The 12,918-nt window shown below is 42.6% G+C and overlaps 1 protein-coding gene across 1 annotated transcript in view; it reads right to left on the reverse strand.

Annotated features, from left to right (window-relative positions):
- DGKI (diacylglycerol kinase iota) overlaps positions 1 to 12,918 on the reverse strand; it is a 380,807-nt gene that overhangs the window by 204,666 nt on the left and 163,223 nt on the right. Inside the window, exons 18-21 of the mRNA XM_042782691.1 lie at positions 12,532 to 12,587; positions 11,203 to 11,265; positions 4,558 to 4,631; positions 2,165 to 2,276 (exon numbers count right to left, since the gene is read on the reverse strand). Of these exons, the coding sequence (XP_042638625.1) occupies positions 2,165 to 2,276; positions 4,558 to 4,631; positions 11,203 to 11,265; positions 12,532 to 12,587 (305 nt within the window). The remainder of the gene's footprint in view (positions 1 to 2,164; positions 2,277 to 4,557; positions 4,632 to 11,202; positions 11,266 to 12,531; positions 12,588 to 12,918) is intronic.

Genomic DNA, 12,918 nt, shown 5'->3' on the forward strand with positions numbered 1-12,918 from the left:
AGAGAAAAGATTGAAGTTGTCAAGGATTTCACCTAACTTGAATCCACAATCAACGCCCATGGAAGCAGCTGTCAAGAACTCAATGTATTGCACTGGGCAAATCTGCTGCAAAAAGACCTCTTTACAATGTTAAAGAGGAAACATGCCACTTTGAAGACTAAGGTGCACCTGACCCAAGTCATGGTATTTTCAGTAGCCTCGTATTCATGTGGGAGCTGAACAACTGAGTAAGGAAGACCACAGAAGAATTGATGCATTTGAATTGTGGTGTTGGTGAAGAATACTGAAAGTACCAAGGACTGTTAGAAGAATGAACAATCAGTCTTCAAAGAAATACAGCAAGAACGCTCGTTAAAAGAGAGAATGGCCAGCCTTCGTCTCTCATACTGTGGTCATGTTGTCAGAAGGGACAGACTCCTGGAGAAGGATGTCATGCTTGGTAAAGCTGAGGGTCTATGAAGAAGAGGAAGACCCTCAATGAGACGGACTGACACAGTGGCTGCAATGATGGACTCAAACATGGCGAGACTGTGAGGACGGTGCAGGACCGGGCAGCGTGTTGTTCTGTTGCACACAGCATCACTGTGAGTTGGAACTGACTCTGTGGCACCTAACAACATACCAACATGTTTTTGTCACTTCCAAGAATTCATCCTCGCAGATACCCTTCATGAACTGAATCTAATTTGCTCTTGACTGTGTCTTTGCCTGTCATCAGCCTAAAAGACTTTAGAGAGGAAGTACTGTATGTGATCACCACCCCCTGAAAAGCAGGTCAATCTCAGCCCCATGTTTTACACCATAACAACCATTTCAATCTAGACACAGTCCACTCAACAAGCAACACCACCATCTCAGGAGGTGGGTATTCTGGCCATAATTGCAATAGGCTCTGTTGTTAAACATGATTAATGTGATGTGTTTGAGGACAAGCAATTTGTAAGCCATGAAATGAGTGCAAAAGACAGCTGTTTTGCTTGGTTTAGAACAAGGACTGCAACCTTCTTGCTCTCAAGCCTAAGGTATAGCACCACCAAGTGCTGACCAAAGGTTACAAGTAGAAACTTCATTTTATTTGCTTTATAAATCAATTGTGTGGCCTGATTTACACACAATAATAAGCAGACTTTTTAATTAGCCCCATCGTCATTTAGTAAGTGGGAATACATGGTTAAAATCTGTTTAAAGTTACACTTATGCTATACATTTACTTTTTTAAGGCAAGCATACAAAACTTTAGTCCCAGGTGGCCTCAATACTGTGGCAACTGGATATTCATTAATGCCACAATAATGCTATTTTTCTACATTCAGCATTTTGAGATTATGGAAATGCCTATCCCATTCCCAAGAGCATGAGATGAAGCTGAATGCAAATGATCAGTTTCCTTTTTATCTAGAGACTCAATCTTTAGGAGCTCTGGTAGCATAGTGCCTAAGGCACTTGACTGCTAACCAGAAGGCTGGCAGTTCAAACTCACCAGCCACTCCTCAGAACGCAGTCTGGGCAATCTACTTCCATAGCGATACTGCCTCGGAAAACCAAGGAGGGGTCGCTATGAGTCAGGTCTGACTCCACGACACATATCAGCAACAACTCAATCTTTAAATCCCTTTGCAGTCAAGTCCATATTGACTCATAGAGATGCTATAGGACAGAGCAGATTTTCCCAAAGAGTTCCAAAGCTGTAATTCTTAACAGAAGCAGATGCCACATCTTTCTTCCATGGAGCAGCAGGTGGGTTCAAACCACAGACTTTTTGGTTAGCAGTCAAGCACTTAAGCACTGCATCACTACAGCTCCTTACTCAAGTCATTAGTGAACCAAGAAGCACCAAATGGCATGGTTTGTGTATCAAAGATGATATTTCTATGGCAGAACGCTTTTACAAGTAAGCGTAACAATGTAGCATATCATTGCGGAAGAAAATTCAGCAGGAAAATGAACCTATAATCCTCATTTATTGAAGTTCAAATGTGTGTCAATATTCTTGATGACCTAAATAATGGCATTTTATTCTTCTATTTTCTAAGCAACTCCATCTTGCATAAAGTTTATAAATTGATAAAATAAGAGAGAAAAGTATACTGAAGTCCTGTGAAGGGAATGACCCCAAGCCAGGACTAAAATGCATTCCATTCATTGAAATAGCCATGCTGCTCACCAGAGAGGCCATGGTGAATCCAATGACTTCAATATAGCCATCATCATGGCGCTGAGGCTCAAAGTCATGGTGATCTCCTGGATTTCCCCAGGGCATTGTGCCAGCACAATATCTGCAAGACAACAACATCAGAATTACACCTACTCCTCACTTACCGACACGGTTAGCTTCCAGAGACCAGGTCGTCCATTATATGAAAACCAGCGTTACGTGAAAATGGAGGATGATCACATCAGATCACCAAATGGAGAATGACTAAATTGTTGTGTAACTGCCAAATCTCATCATTACATAACTGCCAAATTGCATCATTATGTAACTGTCCAACCTCTGAGAATATGGCCAAGCCAAACTGACACATAACCTTAACCATCACAGCCAGTGTTACTCTCACCTCGTACCTTGGCGTTCGTCACTGTCAGATGGATGTTCTTAATGAGCAAACTAGTGAGATGGTAGATCTTCACTATTGTAAACATGAAATGTTAGATAATGAGCTAGTAAGTGACAAGTAGGTGTATGTTTATTCCATTCCCCTCAAAATTACCAGCGGGACTTATACAATTAGATTCAATGATTACACACTAAAACCTGCGAAACTCAGAACCTGTGTAAGGCAGATACCTGTCAGAAAAGGAGAACGCAAATATTTTCCACAAACAGAGAGTGATTTAAAAAAAAACAAAATGGTTTAAGAGTGCACCCTGTCCAAGGCAGAAAACCTATGTGACCCAGGAAAACCAGGCCATGCCATTGAGTTGCAGCACTCACAGGATTCTGTGTGTACGGGGTTAGAAAGACAAGGAGAAATCAAGAAAATTGGAAAGTAGAGGAAAGGGATCCAGAGGGGCAGGAGGGAAGGAAAAGAGAAGAGGAAGCAGAAGAAGAAAGAATTAAAGAAGATTAACAAACTCTTGTAGCATAGTGCCTAAGGCACTTGACTGCTAACCAGAAGGCTGGTGGTTCAAACCCACCAGCCACTCCTCAGAAGGAAGATGGGGCAACCTACTTCCGTAGTGATACTGCCTTGGAAACCCAAAGAGGGGTCGCTAAGAGTCGTCGACGGCACATAACAACAACAACAAACAATTGCTCAGAACTTAGGCCTTCCACTTAAACAACTAAGCAGAAAACACTTCCGGAATAGGACAGTAACGTCTACTTGAGGGTTGCCATATGTCCTCAGGGGATTGTAAACATGTTTTCCCAGACACAGATTTACATATAGCTCACACATCAATTCAATTCTGTCTAAAAGGAATATATTTGCAGCTGTTGTGTCGCAGTTGCCTGGTGCGCAGAAAGCAAAAGGCTATCCACGTCCCTCAGTCGTGGCGCGTGAGCCTCCTGTCTAATTTTATGCCACGGAGGTAATATGCTTATTGTGAGACTGTTTCATCTTAAATACTCCTTTCTTCTGGGGTATATAATAGCACCAAAGACAGCTGAAACCCTGGCTGCCACGCACTACTCTGATTGATGCTGTTTTACCAAAGTGATCATCTGGTGATTCTTTTGAATGAATTGCACACTCCAATCAAGCTGGGTGGTTTTCTACAAAGGAGAAGGAAGCTTCGTGATACGGAGCACAGGAATTCAGTCAAGTCTGCCACTGACGTGAGGAGCAGCGCCTTAGAATTCAGTGTAAACATTACAATCAAAGGGACATCTGGGCTTCATGTGGGACGTGGACACCGCGTGTTACTGAGAACACTGAATGAACCAAGTATGTGAGCAGCACTGTCAGACCTGTAAACCTCTAATGGACCATCAAGATAGCTGATTCCCACTGTCCACACCTGCAATTTTTTTTTTCTTTTTTTCCCCCTTCACCCAATTTAGTATGTGTCTACCCTCCAGAGAGTACACTCACCCGTGGTAACCCTTAAGGAATGTCTTTTTGTGTGAAACCTTTTTCTTGACTTTTTACAACAGTGGTCTCATATAATATATGTTCTTTTGTGATTGACTGACGTCACTCAGCAAAATGTCCTCTAGGTTCAACCATGTTATGAGATGTTTCACGGATTCATCGTTGTTCTCTAACGTGGCACAGTATTCCACTGTGTGTGTGTACGGTTGGTTTAACCATGTACCCGCTGAGGGGAATTGACACTGTCTCCATCTTGTTCGCTATGGTGAAGAGAGCTGTGCCCGGATGAGTTCATGTCATGGCTCTTCCTTTTCTAGGATATACACCTAACAGTGGGATTGCTGGATCGCCTGGTATTTTTATTTCCAGCTTTTTAAGGAAGCGCCATACCATTTTCCACAGTGGTTGCCCCATTTTTTAAAGTCCCACCAGCAGTTATGCCTGGCATTTTTCTGACAGATAGGCTCAAATCAAACCAGACTGCACATCAAACTGAGGAAGCCGGGTGACCAGAGCTCACCTGGGTATATTTAAAAATACGAGACACTGGAACTTTAGCTCCTGGATCTTTGGGGTGAGGTCGGTCCCGTCACACTGAAACAATACAAGAGAAAGGTCAGAGGCTCTGACGTAGACTCAAGTCTCAAAGGTTGTCAAGACAATGGGGTGACAAAAGCATGGACCCTACTCTTCCTCCTTTTGCCCCTACCTCTGCTTCAGTGAATGCCAACTACTGTGACTAACAATTTATTCTGATGAGCTTTACCAAGACTAGGGTTCAGAGTGGAAGCTCTGGTGGCCTAGTGCCTAAGGCACTTGACTGCTAACCAGAAGGCTGGCGGTTCAAAACCCCCAGCCACTCCTCGGAAGGAAGATGGGCAATCTACTTCCATAGTGGTACTGCCCTAGAAACCCAAGGAGGGGTCACTATGAGTCTGAACAGACTCGACAGCAGTGAGTTTGGCTTTTTTTTGAGGGTTCAGAGCATGGCTTTATTTCATTTTTCACATAAAAACGAAGCTGGCATTTCACCATAGTGATTTTTCTCTGTTTCTCACCATGAAAAGGACTATTGTTATTCTTATCTTGGATTATCTTTAGGCATTTAGGTTTGTAGGATCAACATTCAGAGGTTGATGAACACTTCAAAGAAGCTCAAGATTAAGGCAACAGCGTTCTCCCTTATTGTCATCTGAATCAGAGAACAGTAAGGAAGATAGCCACTTAATCGCTTTGCTTTTTGAGATTTTTTTTTTTTTTTTAGTTTGGAAATATTAAACATTGTATTTTGAACACAATTTAAAAGGTAGGTACATTACAAGCTCTTGAAAAGGTATCTAATTATAGAGTAAGAAGCCATGATAGTAGAATGGTTAAGGACTCAGCTGCTAATGAAAAGTTGGTGGTTCGAACCCAACAACACGCTCTTTGGGAGAAAGACCTGGTGATCTGCCCCCACAACAATTACAGTCGAGAAAACACCATGGGGCAGGTCTGCTCAGTCATATGGGATGGCTATGAGTCACGATCAACTGTACGGCCCTAACAACTAGAACAAGTATAAATTAATGCTCTCACCACGTACACTTTGCTCTTATCAATTTAATTTCTTAAAAACCTCGATCAGACTCTGGAGCTAATCTAATTTACTGGAGTGTCAAGATGGCGCTGGGTCCCACGGGCAAGGGCAGCTTGGCCTCCATGCCTCTGTATACGCATCCCCTCACTGGTTAGTGCCTTCCTCAAGAGGATTCTCTGAGTCCTTTCACTAAGCAAACGTAAGGCTTTAACATCGCATCCTCATTTCCCAATTGTGATAAAAATCAAGAGGAAAACCTCTAGTGATGACTGCAGACTTCTCAATGTCAATCAGGAATGCCTGCTTTTATGTTCGCTTCCCTAGAACCTCAGCAACTCACCAAGGGACTCTCCCATCAGCTTCTCTTTGGAGCAGAGGAGGGAGGCCTTCTGAGCTGCCCTGTGGGTGTTTAAAGCTTTCTTCAACAGGACTTTCAGTCTAAGTGCAGTGGTTTGCCGAGCAGTTGAGATGGTTGCTAGCACCTACATCCTTCTCCCCACTGATTTCCATAAAAACTCGTTTTCATAAACGTTCTCAAAATTAGTTCCAGGACATCTTAGAACTCCAAATGAGCAAAATATTTTTAAACATCATATAGGTAAGCATCAACTTCTAGACATTGACTTGGGTGTCTTTACAATATGTCCAACTACTCAGGAACCATGACTTCTCCCATTTCAGGGCTTGGAACTGAGTTTATCAATGACTACACCAATAAGAAAAAATGTAGACATCATCAATGATCCAAGTGAGTGTTGTCAATAAAACTGTTCAGAATGGAATGTGATACATGAATAGCACACACAGCAGCCTGGTTACATTTCAGAAAAGGTGATGAGAAATACTGTATTCAGAACCAAATTCAATTTTTCTTTTTCTTCCTAAGCAACATGTCAGTGGCCCTAGGAACTTAGGAACTTGTAAAAGAGTGCCTGACAGTGTGTAGTGTGCACGTTTCCTTATACATGGTCGCACTTAAATCTTACAATTCTTTAACAGCAGTTTCCAACCTTTATCCGATGTCACACACACACATAGGACAATGTTGGCATGTGTAGCGTGTTCCTGTGTATGAGCTCACATATGAGCAAAGCTAAACAGCAGGAAGTAAACACAGGAAGTAGACAAATAATGCTGCACTGCAGGCTCTTGTCATTGATGGTTTTCTGGGTCCTTGTGTAGTAGTCAAATAAGCAAAGAGCCTGATTGCACAGTCGTTAGGCACTTGGCAGCTAACTTAAAGGTCAGCAGTTTGAACCCAGCAGCCACTCCATGGGAGAAAGATGAGGCGGTCTGCTTACAACCTTGGGAACCCTCTGAGGCATTTCTACCCTGTCTTATAGAGTCACTTGCAGTTGGAATCGACTCAAGGCAACAAGTTAGTCGTACAAGCACCTCACATGCCTATGAGGGATTATTAACTATTTCACCAGACTTCACCCTGCAGCAAAGGTCAGATGATCTGCTGTCATATACCCACCTAACCACTCTAGCTGCCCCTCCATCCTTTTCACCCCCCCAGCATCATTATACTATCCTTCCTCTCTTATTCTAGCTGATTCAGAAAATCTGTTTCATTTGTGCTTTATTGTTGTTGTGTGCCATCAAGTCGGACCCGACTCATAGTGACCTCTCCTTGGATTTCTGAGGCGGTATCACTCCGGAAGTAGATTGCCCAACCTTCCTTCTGAGGAGTGGCAGGTGGGTTTGAACCGCCAGCCTTCTGGTTAGCAGTCAAGTGTCTTAGGCACTTGTGCTTTATTAGAGATCACAAATTTTAATTGGTGTTCTCTCACACCCTGAATAGTCCTCTACGCTCATTAGCTTTTGATCATATCCTTTTCTCTTTCCCATACATGTATGAGAAACATGTATGATAACAATCAACCAGTTGTCACCGAGTCCATTCCAACTCACGGCGAGTCCGTGTTTGTCAGAGGGACCTGTCCTCCGGGGTTTCAATGGCTGATTTTTCAGAAGCAGATCACCCAACCTTTCTTCCAGGTACCTCGGGGTTGACTTGACCCCCCAACCTTTTGGTCAGCAGCTAAGCACTTAACCGCTTTCACCACCCAGGGAGTGTCACATTCCCTTACTCACATGGTCCTATTCTTCACATATTCCTTGATAAAGGAGCCCTCGTGGCACAACAGTGCTCAGCTGCTAACCAAAAGGCCAGTGGTTTGAACCCACCAGCTGCTCCATGAGAGAAAGACGTGGCAGTCCACTTCTGTGAAGAGTACAGCTTTGGAAAGCCTATGAGGCAGTTACTCTGTCCTAGAGGGTTGCTATGAGTTGGAATCGACTCAGCGGCAACGGGTTTTGGTTTCTCCATGCTAAATTAAGACATGCTATATTTTCATTCCTGCTTTCTCTTCTATGTGTTTGCCTCTTTCTGGCATTCTTTTTCATTTACTTATAGAATATACACAACAAAATCATGTTCAGTCTTTCTCTGAACACGGCTACTATGAGAAAACCTTTTATATCTTTTTAAAAAAATTGATTACATGCTATACACTTCTGTAAGATTCATAGCCTTGGAAACTGTAGGGGGGTCACTATGAGTCAGAAGTGATTTGATGGAGTGGGTTTATTTCTGTGTTTCCCATACAGAAAGGATAACTTTCCCCTTTCTGTGCCTCAAGGCAGTGTGTGTCCAAAACCCAGACAGAGATCCAGGAAGAAGCAGCACAGACACTCCACTCACAGTGAGAAACTTTGTCCAGGATGGAGAGCGAGTGAGCACAAGGTCATGAAACCAGTGCATTGTCCTAAAACTAAGACTTCTCACACAACCCTGGAATAAAGACCTGTGTTTGGTGAGTGCCTCTTTATACTTCAAGACCCAATTCAACCTCATTTCTATGATAAAAGTTTCCCTGCCCCAACCACTGTCAGATTTATCATGTCTCACTGTACCATATAGGATGAACAGCTAAGTGATAACCCTAGTTCCATTTTCCGCAATGTGCCCTTCTTCTCCACTGAAATGTGGGTTACGTGAAAAGTGATACCAGTCTTCTTATTAATCTTTATCCCCAGCAGTGAGGACAGTGCCTCCCAGTAGAGTGGTTATTGCTGTTGCATGCAGTCGAGTCAGTTCCAACTCACGGAGCCCCAGGTACAGCAAACGCCAGTCCTGTGCTATCCTCACGATCGTTGCTACGTTGGAGCCCATCACTGCAGCCACTGGGTCAATCCATCTCATAGAAGTTCTTCCCTTTTGTCACTGATCTTTGACTTTACACCAAACATGATCCTTCTCCAGGGACCTGTCCCTTCTGATAACATGGCCAAAGTACATGAGACAGTCTGGCCATTCTTGCTTCTAAGGAACATTTTGGCTGTACTTCTTCCAAGACAAAGTTGTTCATTCTTCTAGCAGACAATGGTATATTCAATATTCTTTGCCAACACCACAATTCAAATGCATTCATTCTTTGGTCTTCTTTATTCATTATGCAACTTTCACATCCATATGAGGCTACTGAAAATACCATGGCTTGGGTCAGGAACACCATAGCCTTCAGAGTGACACCTTTGCTCTTCAACAATTTATTTATTTATTTTATTGTGCTTTAGGTGCAAGTTTACAGAGCAGAGTTTGTTTTGCATTCAACATTCCACGTACATTTGGTTTTTCACTCCCCATTTACCCTCCCCAACCCTAACCCAGTCTCCTCCCCTCCCTGCCCAGTAACTTCCCCTCCCCCCTGTGCCCCTCACAGTCATGCACTCCTGTGTGTCCTGCATTTCCTCCTTGCGAATGTTGTCCCCTCTGGTGTCCCGTGGTCAATTGCCCCAAGGGATGCATCTCCATAGAATATGTGGGTGCGTCACCTTGGGTTGAGTGGTCTAAGTGTACATCTTGTTTACTATTGGGCTAAGAACCAGCCCCCAGGAGTGAGTTTTATTCCAGGCCCAAAGCGTATCCCAGGGTTATAGTATTGGGGGTCCCACCAGACTCCATCCGACCAGTAATTCTGGTCATTATTGTGTTTTTGGATTTTGTTCCACATTTTTCCTCCCACTCCATCCAGGATCTCCAGCTTTTATCCTTTTGCTCTTCAACACTAAAAAGACCTTTTGCAGTAGATTTGCCCTGTGCAATATATTGTTCAATTTCGTGATTGCTACTTCCGTGGGTGTTGACTGTGGATCCAAGTAAAATGAAATCCCTAACAACTTCAATCTTTTTTTCCATTTATTGTGATATTGTTTATTGGTCCAGTTGTGAGCATTTTTGTTTTCTTTATATTGAGGTGTAATCTATACTGAAAGCTGTAGTCTTTTACCTGCATCAGTAAGTGCTTCAAGTCCTCTTCACTTTCGGTAAGCAAGGTTGTGTCATCTGCATATCACAGGTTATTTCTCCAATCCAAACAAAAGCATGTTCCTCTTCATATAGCCCAGCTTCTTGGATTATTTGCTCAGCATACAGATTGAGTAAGTATGGGGAAAAATATGGCCCTGATGCATACCTTTCCTGTTTTACACTATGCAGTATCCCCTTGTTCTATTCAAACAAAAACCTCTTGGTCTACATACAAGTTCCTCATGAATACAATTAAGTGCTCTGGAATTCCCATTCTTCTCAATGTTATCCATAATTTGTTATGATTCACACAGTCAAATGCATTTGCATAGTCAGTAAAACACAAGTAAACATCTTTCCAAGCCAAGATCCATTTTGCCAGTAGAATATTTTAATTTACAACTGAGGCTTGAATTTTTGTTCAGTTCTTTCAACTTGAGAAAGGCCAAGCATGGTCTTCCCTTTTGATTTTGTACTCCAGGTCTTTGCACATTTCATTATAATATTTTACTTTGTCTTCTCAAGCTGCCCTTTGAAATCTTCTGTTCAGATCTTTTACTTCATCATTTCTTCCATTTGCTTCAGCTACTCTCCACTCAAGAGCAAGTTTCAAAGTCTCTTCTGACATCCATTTTGGTCTTTTCTTTCTTTCCTGTCTTTTTAATGACCTTTTGCTTTCTTCATATATGATGTCCTTGATGTCATCCCACAGCTCGTCTGGTCTTCTGTCATTGGTGTTCAATGTGTCAAATCTATTCTTCAGATAGTCTCTAAGCTCGAGTGGGATATACTCAAGGTCGCATTTTGGCTCTCATGGACTGGTTTTGTCTTCAGCTTCAACTTGAACTTGAACTGATGATGTGTTTATGAGCACATAGAGGGTGCTCCTAAATGTTTGTTGAATGTAAATTATCTCTGAAGTTGTATACAATCTAATAGTTAATCTAAATATAGAATCTAAAACCAAACCTACTGCCATCAAGTCAATTCTGGTTCACAGCACCTCTAGAGGATAGAGTAGAACTGCCCCACAGGGTTTCCAAGGCTGTAAATCTTGGAAACACACTGCCTCATCTTTCTCCTATGGAGCAGTTGGCGGGCTGGAACAACTGACCTTTTGGCTAGCAGCCGAATGCTTTAACCGATGTGCTACAAGAACTCCTTAACCTACATATACAAATTGGTATTCAGAGGTTCTGGGTTGTTTTTTTTTTTTTCTGTATATATACTTATATTGAAATGAAACAATCAATATACTCAATACTTACGACAACTTTAACATGTTTGGATAGATCCCTAGAACTCCTCTGTAGGAAATCGGAAAAGGCTGCCTATAGCACAAGACAATAAAGAAGAAGAAGAAAAAAAGCTTAGTTACATGATTATATCAAATCCTTGCTTCTATACAATGGACTGTTCCCAGTGGTTCCAAACTATTCAAAAATATAAAACAAGGTCTCCATTATTTGCTGATCCAAGTAAAGCAGTGCAGTGGCTACCAAGCTGGACACTTTGCCTCTCTACCATAACCAACAACAGAATTTCAGGTCACAAGAAGAGACAGAAACAGAAGGAGAGTGTTATTTCTAAGGACCCGTCTGAAGGCCCACCGTGACTGCCCCTCCTGCTCCTGCTCCTGCGACTGTGCGTGCTTTCCCTACCACCCTTTGATCTGACACCCCTCTGTGCAGGGTATAAATTTAAACCACACTTCCTTTATCGATAGTGTGGAGGTCTTTTCTTTCCTCTGGCCATTTACCCTGAGGGATTTGCCTAACAAGAGGAAAGGAAAAAAGAAGGGGCCTCCCTTATTCTCATACATACATCCATGAAAAATGTCCCCTGTTGTTTCTATTTTTCATCCAAATATCCCTGTATGCACGCACCTGTGAAAACTACATTCTCACTGCACACCCCATACACCTTTCAATGCAACTAACTTCCCTCTCCCTGATGGCTTCCATGAGTTCTTTGGTGTTGACTTTTCATGCCACTCCTGGAATATTACCACCTCTCTACAACATGCATGGACCTCAAGGGCTTTAAAGTTCAAAGACAATGAACATCAGCTCTCCTTCTGACAATGAACTTAAGAAAAAACACCCTTTTATTCTTATGATTCAAACCCACCAGCCACTCCTCAGAAGGAAGGTTGGGCAATCTACTTCTGTAGTGATACTGCCTGGGAAACCCAAGGAGGGGTCGCTATGAGCCGGGTCTGACTCAACGGCACATAACAACAACAACCTTCTTAAGCCAAGACATTAAGCATTAGCCATAGGTAAACCAAACTAACCCACACCCACTGCCATCAAGTTTACTGTGACTCATAGCAACCCCTATAGGCTTTCCAAGGCTATGAATCTTGCTGGAAGCAGACTGCTTCATCTTTCTATGGTGGAGCAGCTGGTGGGTTTGAACCACCCACCTTACCTGAATGCCTTACCACAACGCCACCAGAGCTCCTAGTCACATATAAGTATAACCATATAAACACTAGATGTGTAATTTTTAATGCAGTCAGAATCTTTATTACTAACAGTGAACAAGTGTGAAGTGATAGGTAATAGTAATAATGAAGTGAAATCTATACTTACCCCTGCATAAAACATTTTATTTCGGAAACGACTGTTAAATTTCTCTGGATTTGCTTCTGTGAAAGAGGAAAGGGAGGTCTTGTTAAAGAGACTTCACCAAATGAAGCCACTTAGATTCGCTTTCCTTTCCCTCCCCGCCACCCCTAGATGCAGCAGACTCAAGAGCTCCACTATCGTCTTTCCTTTGGGTTCCGATCAGCTGTCCCGGCTACAAAAGGGAAGTCCCAAAATGGCAGCATTGGCATCACATGGGAGCTGGTTAGAAACACAGATGACTGGGCCCTGGACCAGATGCATGGAATTGGAATTTCTAGGAGTGCGCTCCCTGACTCTGTGGTTTCACAAGATCTAACTCACATTAAAGGTTGAGACACTCTAGACTCCTTC

This window comes from Orycteropus afer, unplaced genomic scaffold (genome assembly GCF_000298275.1).
Source record: "Orycteropus afer afer isolate SDZICR_OR568_19922 unplaced genomic scaffold, OryAfe1.0 scaffold00413, whole genome shotgun sequence".
Lineage (NCBI taxonomy): Eukaryota > Metazoa > Chordata > Mammalia > Tubulidentata > Orycteropodidae > Orycteropus > Orycteropus afer.